General features: G+C 36.6%; 2 protein-coding genes across 2 annotated transcripts; both read right to left on the bottom strand.

Annotated features, from left to right (window-relative positions):
- Positions 1-1493: 1493 nt before the first annotated feature.
- Positions 1494-4052, bottom strand: LOC132160911 (oxytocin receptor-like). The gene is made up of 2 exons (XM_059570655.1): positions 2967-4052; positions 1494-2273 (listed from the first exon to the last, which is right to left on the bottom strand). Exons 1-2 carry the CDS (start codon positions 3838-3840, stop codon positions 2065-2067), a joined length of 1083 nt encoding a protein of 360 aa, XP_059426638.1. The 5' UTR covers positions 3841-4052; the 3' UTR covers positions 1494-2064.
- A 532-nt stretch (positions 4053-4584) lies between these two features.
- On the bottom strand, positions 4585-10587 carry LOC132160910 (CCA tRNA nucleotidyltransferase 1, mitochondrial-like). Its single transcript, XM_059570654.1, has 7 exons — positions 10419-10587; positions 9944-10137; positions 9589-9727; positions 9347-9473; positions 8976-9169; positions 8343-8596; positions 4585-5604 (listed from the first exon to the last, which is right to left on the bottom strand). Exons 1-7 carry the CDS (start codon positions 10477-10479, stop codon positions 5356-5358), a joined length of 1218 nt encoding a protein of 405 aa, XP_059426637.1. The 5' UTR covers positions 10480-10587; the 3' UTR covers positions 4585-5355.
- Positions 10588-10895: the final 308 nt, after the last annotated feature.

Raw genomic sequence — 10895 nt, 5'->3', positions numbered from 1 at the left:
CAAACATCATTTGATTTCTAATCTCCTAATCACTTGACCTAGTGGCAAGCTGTGTTACAAGCATATTTTGTAATATTGATATGTAGGTCAGGAGCATATCTGTCATTAGGCTGCATAGTGGAATGCTTTTTTATGCTTGGTGTGTTTGATGTAGATATTACTGAAAATGTAGCATTACAAAGGCAACAAATCAGTCGTGTTTGTGAAGTGTGTCCTGGTTTACATGCACCAATGTCAAAAACTTAAATACCGGATGCCAGAGAAATCACACGCTTCCTGCCAGCAAACCACTTTAACTGATAAACCACCTTCAATGAGTAATGCCTGCACTGTTTGTCATGCTGCTGACATTCAACCACTCAATATGTTCTCAAAAGCACTTTCAGAACTCCACAGTATATAATCAAAGTCAAAGCATACTCAGATCAGTCCAATATTAAGTTCTAACGTAACGAAAATGAAAGTGGCTGTGCAAATTAGCATGCAGTCAGGCACATGACCACACTGTGCTCTAAACCCGACTTCAGGAATGTGTCCCGACTTCAGAGAACATTTCTACAGACTGGCATGACAGATGAGTGTCAAAGATCCTGCTTCTGGGAATCACGTCAAAATTGGACAGTCACAGCTAAATGGCATGGAGACGTGAGCTTCTGCTTGTTGATATCTGGCAGCATCCCACCGTTAGAGATTAAGAGCCATTGATTCAGATGTTAGGCTTCAAATTCAATTCACTACAAAAATGTCCACATTTGGTTTTCTGTTGATATTTTGTTTTTGTTATGTGTCCATACCTGTTCCAGGAGGGCAACTCTCCTTCATTAAAAAAATTTATTCAGCAAGGAAACATTAAACTAATCCAAAAATGGCCTGCAAGGTCTTTTATACGGTTAAAAAAAAAAAAAAAAAATATATATATATATATATATATATATATATATATATATATATATATATATTATATATATATCAAAATAAATTCATTTATTTTGAACTTTCTATTCATTAAAAAAGCAGAACTTTTTTCCCCGTTTTCAACATTGATAATAATAAATGTTTCTTGACCTGCAAATCATTATATTAGAATGATTTCTGAATGACTATGTGACACTTTTTTTTTTAAAGTCTTTCTGACCCCAAACTTTTTACCAATTCCTGACTTTCTGACCAATTTGTATGTATTAGTGGTTGCTACACATTTTATCAACCGATTATTGTGAGAATTGGAAATGTTCTCTTTTTTTCATCCTTTGGGGGTGGGTTATAGCTTTAATTAAAGGGGTCAGACCACACATAGTCACGTAGTCTTACCAGCTGAAAAAGTACTGCCATGCTCTTCTATCCTTTTAGTTATGCCTTTGCTTCTCTCCACACATGGCTTACTTTTGTTGTTAGTCTTATCTTTCACCTGAAGCTCACAAGTCCACAAGCCACAAATTCCATTAAAAACATACCTTTCATACATAAACCGATTCTAATGCCAAATGTTAAAGCACTTTATTGACACACAGAACAGTGACCATGTACAGGCATTTTCATAACAAAATCCACCACACAAGTAGTCAGATGTTTTTCTCAATATTTAAACACACTGTATTTTGTACACCACTGTGATTGTGATTAGAACACCACACACTGTGAGTATTTTCCTACTTGCTATGTACAGTTAAATAATAGGAATAATAAAAATCAGTGACTGTGACCAGTTTTGGAAAAAAATAATAAAAATACAATCTTTTTAGGGCCAAATGAAAGGAATGGAGGATCGGCAGGGGATAAAATTGGAGTTTAACATTAATTCAGTGTAAAAAAGAATCATAAACCTCCAAAGCGGTTTGATACAATTCACATTGAGATGCCAGTGATTTTCTTTACATAGAAGTACTGAGATAGCACTGGTATGGACAGTGATGTATCAGATGGTAACATCATGGTACTGTGATATATACAGTAGTACTGAACCATATGCATGTACTATTTACATGTACACCTGCGTACTTCGAAGAATACTAACATGGTACACGTTCATGGCATTTGGACATGTTTGATAGTGTCGTTTCATTTTCACTGTATGTCAGAGTGGCTTTTAAAGCTCAGATACAGAGAGCTGACCATTGTAGCCTCCTCGGGCAGTGACTCCTTCAAGCCTGTCTGCTTCATGCACAGGAGAGTTCCCACCAGTTTGGGGATCTTCACAGTGAACAGCAGGTAGATACATGGGTTGGCAACACTGTTCAAGCTCGCCAGCAACATGAGGATGGTGAAGGTGGCAGCTGAAATATAAATATAAATATATATATATATATATATATATATATATATATATATATATATATATATATATATATATATAGACTGGTTAATTAGTAGACATTACATTTGATCACATTCTTAATAAATAAATATCCTGAAACATTTCATTTTGATGGAGCATAGCTCCAGGTATCATGTATAGGGGACAGTGGGGAGTGTTGGAATAAAGGAGGTGACATCATATACAAATGTGCTTAAATAGTTTGTATTAAGTATTTTATAATACAGTGTGATTTCCATTTGGTTTAATTGTATTTTTTTAATTAATTAATTGTTTGCTTTTTTTAAAAAACATTTTTTAGTTTAATAGAAACTCCAAGGTCACATCACAATTCCCCTGATTAAAATGATGTAGCTCTATAAATCTTCAAATAATAATAATAATAATAATGGAAAAATATCTGATGACATCTAAGTCTCCACTTTTTAATCACTTTCTTTAACCACTATTTTGTATTCTGTTATGTTTGTCAGTAGCATATAGGCGACGATATTAAACAGAAATATAGTTAACGTGTATCACCTTGTATCAGCCCTTTTATATTTGAGGCATATCTCAACAGCACATCGTTTTACATTCAGATTAAGATGTACACTTGTATTAATGCCATGTATTAACACCCAAAGGGGTTTGTTAGTAGACTTTCTCTTACTCTTGGTCGGAGCGTCCGCGTCCCACACAGACCACAGCTGAACGGTGAAGAACGGAGCCCAGCACACGGTGTAGGCGAGAACGATCACCACCGTCATCTTCGCGGTCTTAATTCGAGACTTGGACACCGACGCCACGTTGGTCCTGGAGGAAAGGGGGTGTCCTTCACCACGACCCTGCTGCTGCTGGGTCTTCAAGTACAGGTTGATCTGGAGCGCGCGGCAGATGCGCACCTGGCACACCGTCACGGTCACGATGGGCACCAGAAATATCACCAGTGTCGTCCACGTCACGTACGCTTTAGGTCCCCACGGCTGAATGAACTGTGCCCAGCAGTCGTAGACCCCCGGGGCGATTTGAACCCTGGAGAAAATAAATAGCTGCGGGACGCTGAAGACGAACGACGCGAGCCACGCGACGCACACCGGCAGGTTCCAGCGCGCGCGTCGCCTCCGGAAAGTCACCATGGGGTTACAGATCGCCTGATAACGGTCAACGGTCATCACAACTATCATATAAGTGGAGGCGAACATGCCGACGATCTGCAAATACTTGACCAGACGACATACGAGGTCAGGACCGATGAAGCGGTCGGTTATGTCCCACATCAGCTGTGGACACACCTGGAAAAAGGCGACCACCAGGTCCGCCAAGCAGAGATGACTCACAAACACGCGCATCCTGGACATCTGCTGTCTCTTCCTCCACAAAACCAGAAGCAGGCCAAAGTTCAGAGATGATGCGCAAAGAAAGATGACGCTCAGCAGCGCGATCTCGACTTGAGCTAAATGCTCGTCCCGGGGTTCATCTCCTGTGGCTCCCATCTCCAAAGTTACATCGCTTAAGTTCAATGTAAGGACAGGCATTTTCTTCATTTTTTTAAGTTTTAAACTATAGGTTTAGTTAGTGCAGTTTTACGCACGAGACTCTCAGTGGTCACGCGTCTGCATATCTTTTAACATGTGAGAGAGCGCGGAGACTACAGGGTTTATATGTTGCTCTGGTGGACGTGGGAGGGTCTTTCATTCACAAACAGTCCTACTCAAGAACTCAATATGGCATGTAGAGATCCACATGCTCAAAAGATGGACTATATGTTTTATACAAAGACATTAACCTTTTGAACATTTATTTAACATTTAATTAGAATTTACTCACCCTCAGGCCATCCAAGACTTTTATATTATTTGGATAGTTCAACCAAAAGTTGTATATATAAAATCAACAACATTGAACCAAACATTAATTCTATAGACAGAAATTTTTTTTTTTAAACTCACACAAATGGAAACATTCTTTAAAATACCTTTTATGTTCCACAAAATAAATAAGTCATTTAAACTTTAAAATGTTTAAAATGACATAAGGGTGAGTAAATAAGGACAAGAATTTTCTTTTTTGGGTGAGCTATGCCTTTAAACTTGACACCTTTACAATTGAATTACTCTTAAAATGCTGGACTGTATAAAAACAATCAATGCAAAAAAGATGAAACAACTTATCCCCAATGTGAAACACTTATCATAATATGTAATTCACAAACATAATCAAAAGCAATCCTTATGTAATCTTTGAACATCCATGGACTTTAAAGCAAGACAGCATGACACTGTACGACGTGGTGTGGGTTCGTTTATTTCAAAGTAAACAGCTGGAGAGCTGGTTACATAACCTTCTAAAAACTATGAACTGTTGACAAAAGCAACATTATTTTCCTCGTAATGAAACCATGGCTACGGCTTCATATGAGAAGTCTTCTCTGCAAGAGAGCTAAATTACTCCCTTCACTGTAATAATTACACCATTCTTCTGAAAGGGCAAAATCCCACATCAAATCAACAAAAAACAAAATGAACTTCGCGTCATTGTGTCATTCATTTTAGATGCATTCTTGTTCAAACCAATTATATTAATGAATGAATATGATATTATGTCAAACTAAATCCCCATTTATAAAAAAAAAAAAAGATTGAGAAATTCATGAATAATTTATAAAAGAAAACTTTTTAGAGAGTGTTTATAATGCTCACGGTTCAACGACGTGGTAAATACTCCATGTTTCTCATGTTAACTATGTTAATCATTCAAAATCTGAAAATGTGCACTTTGATGCTCAAAGACATTTTCTGCACCCTGAAAACCATCTAAATAAATCATAGGCAATACAAAATCCCAAGATAGCAACCACAGATATATCTAAACCTTTGGTTGCATTTTATCTGCAAAGGCATAGGACCAAATGATTTATACCACTGCCCTGATGTTTCTTTCTCACACTATCCACTGACACTATGGAGGTGCACCTTCTGTACACAGACTCATAATGCATTATTGTACATGCATGCAGAGACATAAGCACTTTTGACACTAGCATGTTCTCTTATCTGAAATCAGGATGTGCTGAGGGTGGCCAGGACTTCTTCTTTGCTCATCTGATAGTGGCTCTTCTTCCAGATGTCCCTTAGCTCCTGAAGGATGGTGCGAATCTCTTTACCCGATGTAAAACCCAGTTTGCGTAGGTCATGCCCACTCACTGGGAAGCGCGGGATGGACCACCTGCTCAGTTCATCTAAGAGCTTCTTTTCCCCTTGATATTTTAGCAGCTCCAAGACTTTACTCTGGGACTCCGGCTCTCTAGACTTCAATGAAAAAAAAAAAAGAAGAAAAGAAAATTGTATTTAAATATTATATTACGGCATTGTTATTGTTAATTAAAACCATTTCAAAATGTTCTCTATAAACCTGAAAAAAATAAAAAATACAATATAAAGAAAATATAGTATTAAATAGTATTAAATATATAGAAAAATTTAGAATAGAAATGTTGCATTTAAAGTCTACTAAACTATAGTTCAGAAGTTCTAAAAATGAACTTTAACTACTACATTTTAATGTTATATTATATATTATTATATTATATATTATAAAATTATATTTATAAACAATCTCATGACAAATATACATAAAATGACTAATATTTAAATAAAGAAGAAATGTTAACAGAAAATACAAAAACAAAAGCTTAAATCAAAATATTAATAAATAGTACATAAATAAAACTAAATAACACCGGAATTAAATTTTAAATACAACTGATGTAATGACATTTGTGAACTATATTAGAGCAGAAGGAAATGTATGGAAGTAAAATAATGACTTATGTCTTTGAAACAAAAAAGCATGCTGAATAGCACTAACTGAAAAAAGAATGCATTGCATTAACAGTACTTGCATTTTAATGCCTTGTATTTACAGGGCTTGCATCTTTAGGTCCTGAAATTTAATATAGTTGTTCGTTTAAGCTGTGAATAATTTAATTAAAAATATTTCACACACTTTTTCATAATTAAAAAATCAATAATTCATATTCACGTTCCAGAATTCACCTCCAAAATATTCAATCGGTTAAAAAATACGATGTATAATATTCGACAGGCAAATTTCGGTCCATTTTATTTCACTTTCCAAATTCGCTTCCACAAATTCAGTTGTTAAAATTCAGCAGATAATTCGCCCTTTCACATCTGGGAGCTGCAGGAATAGCAGTAGAGCACTGAGGCATGATCTCCATCCGCTGTCAGTTTCTCACCAGCAGGTGGTGCAAGCGGCTGTTAAATAAGACCAAAGAAACAGGTGGATTAAGTAATACAGTTACAAAAACTGATCTGCAGAAATTAAGCAAGCGCTAAGCAGAAGTTTTGATTATCGGGGCAAGTGGAAAAGCTGATTGTGCGTATGTTTATTTCAAAATCTTTGCTGTTACCAAGTAAGCAGCATTCAAATGAGATTATAATGGTGTTTTACCCAACGCTGAAGTACAGAACTAACATTACATCTAAGGAAGACATATATTGCTTTCGGTTGTTTAGTTCAGCGGTTCTCAATTCCAGTCCTCGCGCCCCACTGCTCTGCATATTTTGCACGTTTCTCTTTGTTAACACACCGGATTCAGATAATCAGCTCGTTAGAAATGAACTCCGTGCATGAACTGTTTTTCAAATGTTCATTGCTCCCTACTCTCTGAGCAGGGGAAATCTGTTGAAGTTTACCTCACATCGAAACATTCATTCACTGATTTGTGCTGTGCAGCGTCTTTAAACATGGACAACTGTGACATCATATACCTCTGTAAATCAATACAATTTAAATTCACGTCTTGCACACTTCAATGCACTTTGATTGGAACATATAGCTACGTTCACTTCGAACTGGAATCATGGCTGAATATCCTGTGATGTCCACTTCTCAGGGCATTTATGTTCGAATAGAACAAATGTCTGAAGCGCTAAGAGAAACGTTCAAAATGTGCAGAGCAGTGGGGCGCGAGGACTGCAATTGAGAACCGCTGGTTTAGTTTCCGTAACTTTGTGTCATGGCTTGTGCGTCGCTGTGCTGTAATACTGGGGATCCCCTCACGTCACACTCCAGGATTCCCCAATGACGAGTAACGCTTCTCAATCAATTAATACTGTGATATAAGACCTCAGATCTCAGAATACATTTTATTGATGATTATGCAAACTATATACAGGCAAGCAAATGGGGTCAAAAAGAATCAAATGCGCTGCATTTTCTTTATATTTGATTTCCATTACCACTGATCTATAAAGTCATGACACAAAGTTACGGAAACTAAACAGCCGAAAGCAATACATGTCTTCCTTGGATGTAATGTTAGTTCTGTACTTCAGCGTTGGGTAAAACACCATTATAATCTCCTTTGAATGCTGCTTACTTGGTAACAGCAAAGATGTTGAAATAAACTTACGCACAATCAGCTTTTCCACATGCCCCGATAATCAAAACTTCTGCTTAGCGCTTGCTTAATTTCTGCAGATCAGTTTTTGTAACTGTATTACTTAATCCACCTGTTTCTTTGGTCTTATTTAACAGCCGCTTGCACCACCTGCTGGTGAGCGACTGACAGCGGATGGAGATCATGCCTCAGTGCTCTACTGCTATTCCTGCAGCTCCCGGATGTGAAAGGGCGAATTATCTGCCGAATTTTAACCACTGAATTTGTGGAAGCGAATTTGGAAAGTGAAATAAAATGGACCGAAATTTGCCTGTCGAATATTATACATCGTATTTTTTAACCGATTGAATATTTTGGAAGTGAATTCTGGAACGTGAATATGAATTATTGATTTTTTTAATTATGAAAAGGTGTGTGAAATATTTTGAATTGAAATATTCACAGCTTAAATGAACAACTATATAAAATTTCAGGACCTAACAATGCAAGCCCTGGAAATTCAAGGCATTAAAATGCAAGTACTGTTAATGCAATGCATTCTTTTTCAGTTAGTGCTATTCAGCATGCTTTTTTGTTTCAAAGACATAAGTCATTATTTTACTTCCATAGAAATGCACATACATCAATGATGAAATCGGTGTATGGTTTCATGTCGTCATGTTTGTCCTGTTCCTTTACGAGATCTCGTCTGTATTTGACCAGGAAGAGGCCCAAGTTTTTCTCCTCTCTGGATAGTTTCAGTCGCATATCTAGTTTCTCCACATCATCCTGTCTTCGGAACAGAGCAGCCAGGATAGTCATGGGTTTAGGAGAGCAGTCATGAGCCTTCTGCCAGGTCTGCTTCATCTCCTCAACACTGCCATCTACTGGAAGACCTGTAGGAAAATAAACAGCAAGTCTGAACATCTATAATAAAAAATATTATTATACGTCAACAGTACATTCATAAAAAATTTATTAATTAATAAATAAATAAAAATTGTATTGTGAAAAAAAAGTGCAACCCCCCACAACTCCAGAAATTTTCATTACCATGTTTATTCCCCACAAAAATATATCAAAGTTAACTTTAATTCAGACATTTAAAGCATGTTCATCATAGAAAACTGCCAATAAGTATTGCATTTTTAAATGCATTTAGAATAATACATTTGGATGGGAAAAAAATTTGTGACAGGTAATTGTACAGTGTATGTTTATATTTTCAGCCACAGTTCCTTACAAATATTTGTATCACTATATTTTGTTTCTTACCTGTATACTGGGCAAGACCCAACTCATAGACAAGCTCCAGCAGGTGATCAGCATGGTCTCCAACCAGCATCTTCTTCAGCTCTACCCAGATCCTCTCACCTGAGATTCCTACCAATCCTCTGGCATTCTCTCTTATTGCCTCCAGAGTCTCGGGTTCATGTTGCCCAGGCTCAGTTGCCACCCGCCCATAAAATCTACAGAGCAATCAGACAGATAAAAAAGAAGATAAACTACACAGGCCATTTATAGGCTATACAGTGGCTATACCTCATAATGTTCATTGAAAAAAAAAAGTTATTGTAAAATTTAGAGGATAACTTATTCAACCCTTATAGAATTTCAAAGGCATATATCCAGTAGTACACAATTACCTGAAATATCTCAGAATTCGAAGGTAGTCCTCTTGGATCCGTAGTGAGGCGCTGCCGACAAACCTTACTTTCCTGTTCTTGAGGTCCTCATATCCTTGGAAATAATCATAGAGAGTTCCATCTAGCCCTGTGAAAAACATAGTATAGGGCAAATCAAATATACAAAAATTTGAATGATTCAAAATCCAAGTCAACAACAAATTGATGAGAAATGCAAAGCAAACGCAGGTGAAATATTTTACCAAGAAACATGGAGTTGATGGTGAGATCTCTGCGCTCTGCATCCTTCTGCCAGTCAGTGGTAAACTCCAGCTCTGCGTGCCGCCCATCGCTCTGTACATCCACTCGCAAAGTGGTCACTTCAAAGTTCTCATTATGAAGCTATATATATAATGTATAAATCCGCAATGTTGACATTATGTGGAAAACTTTCACCAATCAAAACAAGTCACCTAAACCCACTGCAGGACTTTAAAAATATGGGTTAGAGGTTTGGAAACTTTGGAGTAAAATTTTCAATATTATTTTATATATATATATATATATATATATATATATATATATATATATATATAAAAGCAGTATGCTTCACCTTACCCTGGCCGTAATGGTCCCATGTTTCTCTCCTTTGTTGTTAATCATCCTGACTCCTGCTGCCTGGAACATGCTCTTCATTTGCTCTGGAGTGGCTGTGGTGGCAAAATCCACATCTTCAGGCCGTTTTCCTGACAGAAGGTCGCGCACTGCCCCTCCTGCAATCCTCAGCTCAAACTGGTTCTTTTCAAACATTTCTATTTGTCATAAAAAAATAAAATAAAAAATCACATTTCATACATGTTCCTTGGTAGTACAAAGTAAATTGCATGGTTCACTAAAATGGTAATCATTCAAAAGTTTGGACATGCCTAACTTAATGTACATAATAAAATGTAAAATAATTGTATATGCATTTGTTATTTCATTGTTTTTGGTGACTACTGTTACTCTCAAATATGAAAATGCTAATAACAAAGAATGAGGAAGTGTGTCCAAACTTCTCAATGGCACTGTCTATCAAAATGGTATATCTTACCAGCCAGAACAAGCAGTCCTTCAGAAAACAATGACTCAAACTCTTTAGTCTTCAGTTGCATTTCGACTAATGATCTGTAACTCCACGTGAGATGATGAACTCGATAACGTTAGATAAACAAGGGGCGGAGAAATAATTTAGCCCATATCAGTGTGAACTTTTTAAAGACAATAAAAGTCAGGGTAAATTTCAGGTTATATAAATCATGCTATATCTTGAATGTACATGAACATTAGGTTAGAAAATAGCAAATGACTTGAGGTGACCCTTCGAGGCTATTTGTGATAAACATATAACGTGACGTTACCAAAGAGAACACTGTAGTTTCAATTGGTCACAATTGGAGTTACAAAAACAAACATCATATGTGACAAAAAAAAGAAAGAAAAAAAGTTATGTTTAGGAAAAAACCTCAGGAAAAAAAAGAGATGCTATTACAACACATCGGTAGTTTTACTCACGCTGTGCTGTGCGCAA

This window comes from Carassius carassius, chromosome 17, assembly GCF_963082965.1.
Source record: "Carassius carassius chromosome 17, fCarCar2.1, whole genome shotgun sequence".
NCBI lineage: Eukaryota > Metazoa > Chordata > Actinopteri > Cypriniformes > Cyprinidae > Carassius > Carassius carassius.
Note: the sequence above shows the minus strand (reverse complement) of the source record. Positions and strands in the feature narration are given on the sequence as shown.